At 42.4% G+C, this 12,971-nt stretch overlaps 1 protein-coding gene across 1 annotated transcript in view; it reads right to left on the minus strand.

Moving 5' to 3' along the window:
* Positions 1 to 12,971, minus strand: part of CPS1 (carbamoyl-phosphate synthase 1) — a gene marked incomplete at both ends in the record, with an annotated part of 92,655 nt that overhangs the window by 14,304 nt on the left and 65,380 nt on the right. Inside the window, 6 exons of the mRNA XM_084264679.1 lie at positions 921 to 1,010; positions 2,196 to 2,303; positions 3,217 to 3,294; positions 6,630 to 6,705; positions 8,910 to 8,977; positions 9,536 to 9,730. Of these exons, the coding sequence (XP_084120805.1) occupies positions 921 to 1,010; positions 2,196 to 2,303; positions 3,217 to 3,294; positions 6,630 to 6,705; positions 8,910 to 8,977; positions 9,536 to 9,730 (615 nt within the window). The remainder of the gene's footprint in view (positions 1 to 920; positions 1,011 to 2,195; positions 2,304 to 3,216; positions 3,295 to 6,629; positions 6,706 to 8,909; positions 8,978 to 9,535; positions 9,731 to 12,971) is intronic.

Genomic DNA, 12,971 nt, shown 5'->3' on the forward strand with positions numbered 1-12,971 from the left:
TGAGAAGAGCATCATGGAGTTTGTTAGCTAAAGAGGAATTGCTGTAAGTGAGAATGAAGGGAGAGTGAAGCGGGGAAAGAACAGGTAAGTTAAGACAGAATGGAAAAGGGGGAGTTATCCAGAGTAAAGGCAAGCACAGCTGAGGGGAAGCAAGAAGTGAAAACTCCATTCTTTCCCTCTGTGGAGTTTCTGAATAACTGTGTGTGAAACAGGAGAAACGCGAAGAATGGTAAGTACATTTGTCTCAACTAATAACCCAAAAAGGATCTTTCAGATACCACATCTTTCTATACCATCAGGTTTTCTTTCCTTTCAGCACTTCCTCAGTCATACTCTGCTGATATTCCTCTGACCTTCTTCCATTAGCAACAGAGAGTCAAGTGCTCCCCATAAAGGGTCCGACATCTGCTGTACTTCTGTTACTGATAGCTCTGAGGACCACACTATTTAGATAACCATCCTAATGGCTTACATTAAAGGCTTAAACACTTTAAATTGTCTTGCTTTCTTTCCTGTGCCTTAGAAGACTTATCTTAATGATTGAAATAGCTAAAGAAGAGAGAGAATATCAGAGATCTGAAAGCAATGACATTCAGTTCATAGGATGAGGCGCAGGCTCTGATATTGTCTGTCATATTCAAAACTGAGAGCTTTGGGTGGAACAGCAGCCACAGTAAAACAAAGCTAGCACTGATAAACAACGCAACTGGATGCACTTCACCCTCGGCCTGAAGGCAGGGGAGGATGCTCTCCCACACACAGATGGGGAGAGCTGCGTGACTAGGAGAGGCACAGGAGAGCCATGCATCATCCGGCAGCTGCCTCTGCCATGGAGTTTCCATGGTATGGACCAGAGGAACCAGGCACCTGACAACATGAAGCAGAGCCTGACTTCCTCCAACAGTCACAAGAGCTCTTACCAGCACATCATTGCCTCGCACCAAGAACTGAATGTTGAATGGACCAGAGATGGCAAAGGCATTTGCAATCTTCTTTGTAGCAGCTTTCACCTGTAAAAATAAATGAATTAAAAAAAGGTAAAAATGTGTATGCATATATAAAAAATACATAAATCCAACAAAATATACAGCACCATGGAAATAAATCACCTCACATGTGGATTCCTCTAAATATCATATCTCTCTACCCGAGCACATGCCCTAGCATATTTTTTTTGGCAACAACATTATCTTTCATTATCTTATGTTTGATTTCCTTTGTAACCTGGAGCCTGAAGCAACATTTGAGGACAGAAATAAAAATCAGCAGTGTGTATGCATGAGAGAGAGAGAAAGAAGAAGAGAAAGCTGGGGAAAGGAGAAAGGTAAAGGAAAAAAAACTTGTCCAGCCTGTAGCAATTCCAACACCGCACACCGGAGCCTGTTTACCTTTCTTGGTGAAATAATGAATAACGATGCTTTGCCATTTGACATTAACTGCTGAGTTTTACAAGTGTCCCTAAAGTCTTTGCCCAACATGCTTGTGCCATCACAGATCAGTGGGATGTGTCTCAGCAGATCTGCTCTGGAACAAACTGGGAGAAAACACTTTGGTCTTATTTTCTAGGTTTGCCAAGAAGTCATATGCCACTTCAGTACAAGCATTTGAACTGCTTTGCTCCAGGGCATGACTATTTTCAGAAACAAGGCCTTGGACATTCTTGTAAACAAAACTGGACCCTTGTATTACAGCTTTTACAAGCTTCCAGACAAACTCTTAACAGGATGACATCACAGGGGATGCACAGTTCATTTAGAAAATGCATGGTGACAACTCACTCTGTATCTTGTATCATATTTATTCTGGAAAGGGGGAAGAGTCAAGATTAGGTGAGGTGCGTTCATCCTGATTGCCTTTCTGGAAAAGCAGGTAGCTGGAAAGTCATACACCTAATCTAAGCATTAAAGGACTGCATTAGAAAAGGAAGTGGAAGGTGAACCATGGCACATATATGAATTAGACAATTCTCTACTGCTAGGGAACCTGTTTCCAAATGAATGAAATAAGTAAATCCAATGGGTCTGAAAGTGTGTATATGTACTACTTAAGTGGATGGGATACAGTTCAGATGATTCTACTTACAGTATAGCAAATCACAGGGGCACACTGACACCCTACTCATGCACATATCACACTGGCCCAAGCAAGGGGGGAAAGTGGATTCAAACTCTTTTCAGTGCTAGAGCAACACCTACCTTCTCCAAGGCTCCCTGGCTGATAGTCTGTGTGGGTAACATGAGGGTGGCATCTCCAGAGTGAACACCTGCGTCTTCCACGTGCTCTGAAATAGCATGTGAAATAACCTGCATGCAGTGACAAGAGATCAGTTAGACACCTCACTTTCTCTCCTGAACTGTGCCCCCATCTCCAGCCCAGCAGAGTCTCCTGAACGGAGCTGTATGCAAAAAGAGGATATAGCCAGGGAAAGAAACAAAAGGGAATTTACCAAGATTTGGGGAAGAAGAGGCCTGAAGCAGACTCAAGGCATATGAACAAGGAGATCACGTTAGAGTCTTTCATACTGTAGTTAAACAAACTGTGAATGACCCTAAAGATATTGCCATTCCCCAACAGAAACAAGTGTGGACTGACATAATTTGTATTTACACACACACACACACCGCCCCACCCCCCCACCCCTCCCCCCGCTTTTGTGGTGTTTTTATCATGGAAAAAGCAGGCAAGGGAAATTCAGGCCTAAGGTTTTAAACTGAATGAATTGCATCAAGACATGCTACCCCAATACCGACAAAGTTGTTTTGTCTGCTGGTTAAAAATGAAGATTGAAAATGGAATAATTCTGTTCAATGAGAAGTTTGTGATTTTTTGTCAAAACTCATTGATTAGTAATGAAATGCAAAATGAAGCTGTAATAATAGAACAACTGTGGTAATATCATAACACGTGCTGATACAATTCTGATCAAAGTAATTTGTGAAGCCAGTGATTTGTGAATCCAGTAAAAATTGTATTTTAAAAAAAATCATTCACATGGTCAAGCAATGCTTAAAAAATAACTACTTAGATGTATACAATAAGGTAGGTTGAGCTTTTCAAGCACAATGTTTTAGAACCCAAGATGCATTAGTGTCTTCTTGTTTCTCTACTCTTCTCAGCAAGAACCCATGGCTGCATAGTAAATCACTGAAACCATACAATTTTGCACATCTCATCTTGAAAAGCAAGTTTAATATTAAAGAAAAGCAAAGTTCTTACTCGTCCTGCCTTGGCTACAGCATCCATTTCCACCTCACGGGCACCTTCAATAAATTTAGTGAGTACCACAGGGTGATCCTGTCATCAACACAAGACAGAAGAATTAAGTTTTCATTTGAGAATATTTGGGGACCATCCAAGTGCTCCACCATTCATCACTGGAAAACCTTTGGAAGCAGAATCCTACAATGCCAATCTATTAATATCCTTATTTCCACAGATAAGTGAACTTTGCAAAGAAATAAGGGGGGGGGGGGAGAGAGGGAGTGGTGAAAATTGGCATGGTTTCTCCAAAGCCACTGATGTGTTAGTTTGAGTCTCTGTAACGTCACCATGACAGGGGAATCTGGGGCAAAATCACCAAGAGCTTTTAAGTGAGATCACGGCCAAAATAAGATAGCGTGATACACACATGGATCCAGTGACTTTTGATCCTGTCTCTCCAAGATCTTCACTTCTTCCTCCTTGGAGCCTCCCAGCCACCTCAGTGGACATACTGCTTCACAAAGTAATGGAATCTTGGCATACTTAATGACTTTGTATAGCAGCTGTTTGCTATTTTTAAGAGTTGTATATTTTAGGCAACTGAACCGTCCCTTTCTCATTTCTCTGCCTGGTTTCCTAAGTCTCAGAGGGAGAAGCTGCCACTAATTATAGCTGGCCAGGAACGGCCTGTCCTTGACTCTCAATACCCTCCCTGGTACACATTGCTTTTCTTCCTCCTCTTCCTGCTTATCTCTGGGATCCTAACACACACTTCCCACTCTTCTCTAATGCTTTCTCCTCCCAGCCACCTGTTCCAACAGACAGTTAAAGATCTAATCCGTATTCTTCCCGGATGGCTTTAGGTCTCAACATTTTACCTGTCCCATCCACTATTAACTGCCTGTTATTTATTAGGGAATAAAATGGAATAAATGACAGTCTGTGCATGCTCAAAAGGCTCCTCTTGAAAAAAACACAAAGCAACTCCAAAAGTTACAAGACACAATTCCTCACATTTATCAGCACAAGGGTAAATTCCCAGGCAAGGACAATGCCGCAGCCTACACTCTTTCATAAATTTAGTGGCTTGTGTCCTGTAGCTTTCTGTATTGCTGCAGTTCTTCACCAGAAGGTTTTATATGTGCACATGGCCTTGTTTAATCTGTCTCCACTCGCACAAGAAGTTTTGAACATTATTGACAACATAAATGCCATAATGACACAGAACCATAGCGGCAAAGTAGCTAAAAACAACAGAACAGCACTGGTCTGACACTTTATCTAGAGCTGCTCTGTTGGATGGAGAACTAGGTAAGGCTTTGTAACCACAAAAATGAAGCCTGCACCCCATAAAGATGCTCATGTTCAGCTGTATGCTCACAGCTAACACTGCTAACTTCTGTGGAACCCTTCACAGGCTACAAAGCCTTGACCCGTCAAAAAAACCCTCCCTGATTTAAAAGGTGAGCACAGTACTTTCATTCTGGTTTGGTTTTCACTAGCTTAGCTTCGACTATCCTATAGCTTTTGTCAGTATAAATAAAATGTAAAAGTATTCTCTTAGCAGTCTGAGTACACTAGCAAAAAGTCTGCAGGATCAGGGCCAGGGCACCCAGTGTGCGACTGGTCACGTCTGCAGCAAATGTCAGCACCTTGTTTGTGCAGAAGAACTGGACATCAAAAGGATCCTATAGGAACATCCACTCTTTCCCCTAGAAATACAGCACATGTTGCCAAGACTCCACAAATTCAGTTCCCAGCAGATCCTCCTGTACAAGGGATGAGACCTCCCAGCAACTAAGACAACACTGCCCAACTCAAGCCAATCAAGCTGTGACAAGTTAAGCCATCTGAGAATCATTTTCTTGGGCTTCAGCCTCCTATAGGATATCCTTTGCTATCATAAAGCCATCCAGTAGCATGAGAAAGTGGTCTATCCCACAGAATGTGGTTTAAGGCTGCTGCCTGGTCTGCTTCTGGGGGAGAGGAAGGGGAAACACAAAGCAGATTACTTAAGACAAAGTACAGAGAAGCTATGATTTTTGGGAGGCTGAGTACTAAGTATCTAGTTTCTACCACAGGTTGACCCTGTAGTCTTTTGAGAATTAGATATGCAATTCCTTCTGATGGAAGTAATGGTGGTACTCTCCTACTTTCAAAAATCCCTTTCAAGATGTTCAAAGATGATAATAAGTGGTCTGCTTGCATCCATGCTAACCTATCCTTCAGGATATAACTACTTTGCAGTTATCTTCCTTCCATTCCATCTTTTCTTGCTGAAATGCTAAACTTCCATCATCTGCCTCATACACCTAAAACCCACAATTTTATTCTTGTTGAAGCTTTAAGCACCTAAGAAATCCCCTGAGCAATCAGTAACATGTCTGGTTTCAATAGCCGGTTGTGTCGCCAGGTAGTTCCTCTTTGACTTAATGATTTTTAATGCCCAGACTCCAGTGACAGTCGAGTTTATGGTGCAACAGTACTGTTCTGAACACTGAACATTTAAAAGAAAAAAAGAAAAAAAACCCACAAAAAACCTGCAGAAGCAAACAGACCAAAAAGTGAGGCCAAACTCAGAGGCATCTCTTCAAACATCCCTTGCACAATAACATTAATAGAAGGTATAGAAGAAATTCAGGCTTTGAGTTGTTTACTACATTCTGGGAAAGCTTCTCAGAGTTTTCTTTTCTAAATTTCAACATACCAGACCAAACCCTCCCTTTGCTAGAAAAAAGGCACTTTAAAAGGCCCAGATTAGCTTTTGAAAAACATTTAAAATGGAAACCAGAGCTTTTATCTTCTGCATTGCATACTCTGCAGATCAATAATCCCACTGGATTAACAGTAAGCAGGCAGCAATCCTGCTTTTGTATCACAGGAAAATGGAACTCGGTACATGATTTGGAGAGTTAAAAGTCATAGTACAATCTTGCAAATGTTCCTGTGTTTAAAAGGGTGAAAAAAAAAGTCCTTAGTGAAAGAGAAGACACTAGGGTGAAGTTATAAAATTGTTCAAAGAAGCCAGGCAAAGCAGTTCAGAATCTGCATGAAAGATGCTGTTGGTTCTACGCTGGACAGCATAACCTGCTACTGGGAAGCTCGAATTGCGTAGGAAGAGTCCTTGCCCACCAGCCTACACCTATTTATATAATTAACTGGTCAGCACTGGATTCCTGGGTACAAAAGCTAACTGCTGTCCCCACTTTATCCTGGCATCCTAGTAGTATTGGTAAGGATGCCTGCACAGGCTGCCACGTCTTCATGTTAGGGAACAAATTGAGGAGTCAAACTCTAGTTTCACTGCCTTCTCCGAAAACAAAGGAGAAGAGTGAGGAAGGATGAACAAAGAGATGGAAGAGATGGTAGAGGCAAAACAAATACAGCAAGACAAGAAAAAAAAGCAGTAGCAGCATGAAAACTGGTACCTGAGAGACTCTGGTGGCTTCTGCTAAGAACTTCTTCATTTCCTCTTCGGTGAATACTACATTCATTGCAGACCCACTGTAAGAAAGGCAAGAAAAGAGAAGAAAAAACAGGTCAGCTTCCCTCATGGCTTCATTGGAGATGTCAGTGTTGCCAGCTACCTTTGTAGGACAGAGAGGCCAAGCAAGCTCCTGACTCAAACTGCTTGCTCCATGCTTGACTGAAAGAAAGGCAGAGCTGGTGCCTAATGAGGCACCATTATACTTCCCAGAGGAGACAGATGACTTCCAGAACCACGACAAAGAATCAAACAAAGAACTGTGCTTGTGTAGCCTTAGCACTGCTGCAAAATCCCCCTTCTGACCCACAGCTTTAAAGACCCCCTAAACCGAAGGAAACGGTTACTCACCCCGTGAGCCCCACTAAGGACCTGGACTTTAACCATACGCACAGGTTAGCAGTGAGCTCAGGACAAAATAGATGTTTTGCTCATTTTAACCCAACTGCTCATCAGTGACAGAGGAAGCAAGGAATGCACTGGCTACTGGTGGCAGTTGTGAGAGCATAACGCAGATGGAAATGGGCTGTTCTTTGCTGGCCGTCTCACTGTTGCCCCTCCCCTAATGTCGTAGTCCTTAACTGAGAGGCACAACAGGTACAGACCTTGTATCTGAAAGCTACTTTGAAGTGCAGCTGTCAGTAGTATCAGAGAAGTGATTTTTGAGACCATGGTGAACAGTCAGTACTTCAGACCCCTTTTTACAGACAGAAATCTTTTAAAAAAGATATCAAATCTGTTGTTTCTACCATTGATGCTCACCTTCCCCTTTGCTTTGGCCGGTAAGCCCACAGAGGCTGTGGGGAAAAGCGGAGGCAGGATCTACCCAAGAAATCAATCACTTTAGCCTAAGATAAATAGACACAAGTACCTAGGTGATTATACTTACCAGGCTACCTCTTCAGCTGATGTAAATCAATAGAGTTCAATTAAATCCACGGACCTATGTCAGCAACAGCGCCACTGAGGATGCGAGCTGGTACCCACAGTACGTAACTAGTGGGGAAATTTATTTAGTTTTCCAAGTCAGCTGGCAAATATTAAAGGCCATATCTGTCCAGAGGATGAGGAAGTCTAGCTGTGGGTCTGCTGCTGCTCTGCAAATAGAGGCCAGGCAGCATGCTGTGCTAGGGCTTTTCACATTCTATTTCCTCAAGTCTGACATTCTGCAGTTTCACCTCACTCCCTAAGGTACCCCTAACCTGTCCAAATGCCCTTTAACAAATACTTACATTATACCAAATTTAATACAGATAGAAATATCAGGCTAAAAGAAGTACTCCCTAAAAATCTGGAGGAGAATTACATCAGGACAAGTTTTCAATGCCCTCCTGATCTGAGTGCTAGATTTCAACTTTGGTTTGTGACCCTCCTGCAAGCTTCAGAAACCAAACAACTCACATTCAGCAGTGTGTTTTAAAGGACATTTCCTTGAAGGTTGAACACAGAAGAAATCCTTCTCCTTCTTTGCAAATAAAAAGACTGGGTTTTTCTCCCATGAAATTGAATATTGCACGCCTTCATTTTGATATGTGTCCATCTCTCACATGAAAATGATCCTGTCTCAAATTTATCTTCCCTTGCAATTTGAGCCTAGAAAATCATGTCTGTGCCTATTCATCCAGCGGTGAAGAAACTCCTCACAGAGGAGGGATCATTTAGAACATGAGAGTTTGCTGCACATATGTGCTGGTGTAACTTCTCCAAAAGATTCTAGCTGTTGGAAGTGTGTGGCTCTGTACAATGTTATTTAAAGAGAAGCAGGTGCCACAGGGTAGGGACATAAAACATGCCTGTAAGCAGAGAAGCTTATCAAATAAGAAGCTAAATTCAAAAGATGTGCTGTCATTTTCCAAAAACAGATATCAAGCCCAATAAATGGCCTCAGCATGTTCCCTTCTATTTTTCCTGGCTTAATTGTACAGGTAGCAGTCACAGAAATATCACAGATGGTTCATGCCATTGGCCTTAAGATGTGAAAAAGGTAATGCAGCTAAAAAGACATTCTTATGATTATGTTCTACGCTTGATCCCTGACGGATGGACATAAGGCATCCCTTGGCTTCCTTTATCGGTTTGAGCGTTGTCCCACCTGTTAAGACAGACAGACTCATGCCACATGCATAGTGTTTTCCCCACATCCCCTGAAATTACTCTCCCCTGTCTCAGGAGGCTTTTGTGGTTCTTGTCCCCAGGTTGATGTGCTCTGCTAATTGAGCCTTACCTCAGAACATAGGAAGGCCTCAGCAAACACGGATAACTCACAGAGCTTGCAAATTCAACTGCATCTCTCTAAAGGAAGAGAAAAACATGCTGTGAACAAGAAAATATGTTGAAGTCACACCAAAATTCCAACTCTTAACTACATTTTCTCTTTACTAGCCATTAAGATTGGAGGGGGTACATGTAGTGGACCACAGCCTAAGCTGAATGTAATACACAGCTTCTTGGTTCCAAGGCTGTTATCTTCAAACACCTTCCTATTCATACAGCTTCACCAAGACAGAAGAGCAGTTCTAGAACCTCTTTATTCCTTTGCAATCTCCACCTGCTAGAACAGTTTGGAAGGCCAGCAGGATAAAATGGACTAGTTTGAGAGTGGTCCTAACATTTGCTAGGTATATACCTCATGTTGTGTAAGGATGATTTGAAAACACTTCCCTTCCAGTTTCCATCCCACTCCCAACAACTCTATAGCTTCTCTTTACAGGGATCAAAAAGTTCTTCAACATCAGCAGTAAAAAAAAAAACCTGTCAAATATCTTCAGAATCTTGACAGGTATCAGTAAGCAGATGCTCATAGCAACCCCCAGCCGCTTCATCGCTCCCCATATGCACATCCCGACTTACCAGTGTGCTGACTGCCTTCCAGGGAGCCTGGGCCACGTGCAGCTCATCCAGAATAGCTGAGAATATGGAGCGATCTTCTGCCTGGTCAATCTGCAAAGGATTTGTGCCAAGGATCTTCACTCCGCTCTGGTGCAATGGCACTGCCAAGTTATTGGGAATCTGCCCACCTACAGAAATAATGCAACCACTGCATCCCTGTTGGCAGAGAGAAAGGGGAACAGTCATGTCCAGATTAGCTTAACACTAAGAGCTGTTATATTGAGGAGTCCAATATTTAAGATTACATCACTTTTCTGGTTGCTATGAGCCAAGGCAGATCATAATCATGCTGATCCAGAGGTAACCAAGCTGATTCAGAGTGTGCAGCCTCTCTAAATCAGCAATATACTCCTTGATATCAGTCAACAGACAGCAGTTACTTGAGGTCAAACTCCCCAGGAAACCATAGAAATCTGCATTGTTTGTATGTCTTCTGACATCAGGCCAAGATTTTAAATTCTGCTAGAATTACAGACTGTTACCTTGTTTTCGTCTCATGTTTGGGTGCTTTTGCTTTCCCAGGAAGGATAAGCACTGAACTAATGCATGGTCTCATGCTTTGCTGTGCTATGAAAACCTCACACCCCACAACAAAACTCAAAACTCTAATTAGTGGGGTCAGGTCTCACTCCCATGTCCTCCTACACAGGTAGACACAGGCACCATCACTTCAAGCAAGGCCACCCCCAGCCCCCCGCTGCAACCTTTGGATGCAGCAGCACGAACAAAGAAAACAGCTCTTCAAAGAAACAGCTCTTCAAAGAAAACAGCTTCTCCCATGCTCACAGCCAGACAATTCCAGAGTAGCAGCCGTTTCGTGCAAACTGTTTTGTACTACAGAGTCACAAGGCAGTAACCCCCAGCAGAGACACAATGGGCAACAACTGAAATTCTGTTTTTCCTAGCCCCAGATGCCAGCCTTTAAGGAGGCTCACTGCTGACCCCTTGCTGGCCTGCACAAAACGAAGAGTCTAGTTCAAGAGAGCCCAAACCATCAGCCAGCCTACAGTGGTGAATTACTCTGAATACACTTAGCTCTTTATTTTAATTCATCCTTATTATTCCTGACCAGCTCCTCATTTCTGGTAGCACATCTGATAGTAACAACTCTTTCAGCCAAACCATCACACGTGCTCATTTCTGCCCAGGCAATTTGCAAACGCTTCAATCCCAGGTGCCACATCATCATCTGGCCACAACGGCACATTCCATGTTCATCACTGGGAGACCACAACATTTTAATTGAGGGAATAATAAGCAACAAATGACAAGAGACAGGTGAGTTTGCTTGCAAACATAGATCCTTCTTCAGGTACAAATACAGGGGTTTTTTTACATAGAACCCCTAAGACTTTCAAGTGCAATCTAGTCTGGTGTGAAAGCCTGCAACAATCACAAGGCCATAGATTACGTTTAAACTGCATAATAATCAAGGGTAATTTAGTAATGGGTACTTTACTTCCAAGTCAGAGCTGGTGAAATTTTGCCCAAAGGAGAATCACCACAGTTCAGCAGCAGTGAAGGGCTCTCTGGGACCAAATGTGCTTTACACAGTTTTACACACTTCTAACAAACAAGAAACATTTATCAAACGATCCACGGTTTAGCTCTATCTTTTATGGTATCAATGTTCTTTTAATTAACAAGTGTGCTTTTCCTGAAAAGAGGTTAGCCCCACTGGCCTTCCTGGAAGAGGACCTTCTTAATGAAGGATTTAAAGGGATTTAAGAGTGGCAGATCTGTAAGCTGAGAGCAGGATGGGCTAGAAGGGACTAAGAGGTGATAAATGCCAGCACAAACCCTGCTCAACTTTAATGTGGTTGATTTCCTACCATAAAAGCCACTAAAGAAGTCTGGCATTTAAGCAGCACTTATTATCCTGAGGTCTACAAGATTATTATTTGCTGCTAATATACAGTGCTGGAGATGTTTTTTTCCCCTTTTCACCATGCCGTCACTTATGGGATGATGCGCTGCTGCTGGCTAACAGCAACCATCTGAAAGAACTTACGACATGGAGCGAAAAATGTCTCATTAATTGAGAGTGGAGCAAGGACAGAGGCTGTTTTGTACCCACCTGGGGTTGTCTCATGATATCCGAGGTTGCTGTCTCCAACTCAGAAGAAAAATCTGTTCCTTACTGCTTCCAGACCCATCCAAAACACAGTACTTATCTTAGTCCCCAGCCCCCTTATCATCCCACAGGGACAAGAACCAGGCAGTGAATAAAGCAAACCCCTTCTTGCAGCTTGGAATGGTTCCTGCTTGATAAGAAGTCAACCTAGTTTTTCTGCCAAGGTCAACCAACATCTTAATCTATCCTCAACATACTTGAAATGCAAGTGTCCTGGCTTCTCTTTGGCTGCCAGTTATTCCTTCCTTTAAAACTACTCTAGTCACTGAGCTTCTAAAATCCAAATAGTGCCTGCAGCAAAGCTGGGGAGGCAGTAGGGACTCCATCCCCAAAGAGACAAAGGAGATGGCTTATTCAAGCAGAGAGCAAATAATCATCTACTAATTTTTACAGAGAAAGAACCACAAACAGAGACCCAGCTGCCACTTACTTCTTCCTTTAAAATTCTGCTGTGATTTCCCAAAGCTTGCTCTCACTCAAAGAGCAGCCCACTGCCCTGCTAGGGAGCAGGACTTCTCCACTGAGAAAGCTGGGAACACAGACATGGACTCCACTGCATGTCACTTCGTCATCAGCCATATTTTAATTATAAAGAAAATTAATAACAGCCTTTCCACGAGATATCTTTAAAATATACTCTATACATAATCAAGTGAAAGAAGCCTAAAGAGAATTATTTTTCCCTTTATAAAAAAAAAAATCACTCGTTTTATTATTATCTTGCTTTTATATCATTAGTAATAGAGTTGGGTTTTCTTTTTCCCTGAGTTTGAAAACAAATTAGACTATTAAAATTGTACCTAAGAGCCTCCTTTAGTTTTATGAATTGTTTCAGAATGATCCTAGAAACTAAAAAAGGATCAGAAGAGGCCCTCAAGCAGGCAGATATTAAAATAAAAAGGGAACATCTTCTCTGGAAACAAAAAGGCAATAAATCTGAAGGAACGATTTTTTTTCTTTATTTTAAATTATTGTCCTCCTAGACTACCACCTAACTTGGCACGTTCGCAGTAAATTAAACTTCCTTCCAAAGCATGGCTCTGTTGTGCAAAGCTCAGCCTCTGGTGAGTCAGAGCAGCAGCAAACATCCAAGGCTGACTGGAGAGGGAGAGGTAAAAGGCGACGCAAGGGAGAGAAAGAAGAGGGACAGCAGAGTACCAAGATGGGACTGTGAGAAGTTGTGAGTGGTTCTTGGTAGGTGGGTTCCAGCCCCGCCCAGTTTCATTGGTAACCTTAATGCAGCCTAATCTGTCTAATCAGAAA

This window comes from Gallinula chloropus (genome assembly GCF_964237585.1).
Source record: "Gallinula chloropus genome assembly, chromosome: 5".
Lineage (NCBI taxonomy): Eukaryota > Metazoa > Chordata > Aves > Gruiformes > Rallidae > Gallinula > Gallinula chloropus.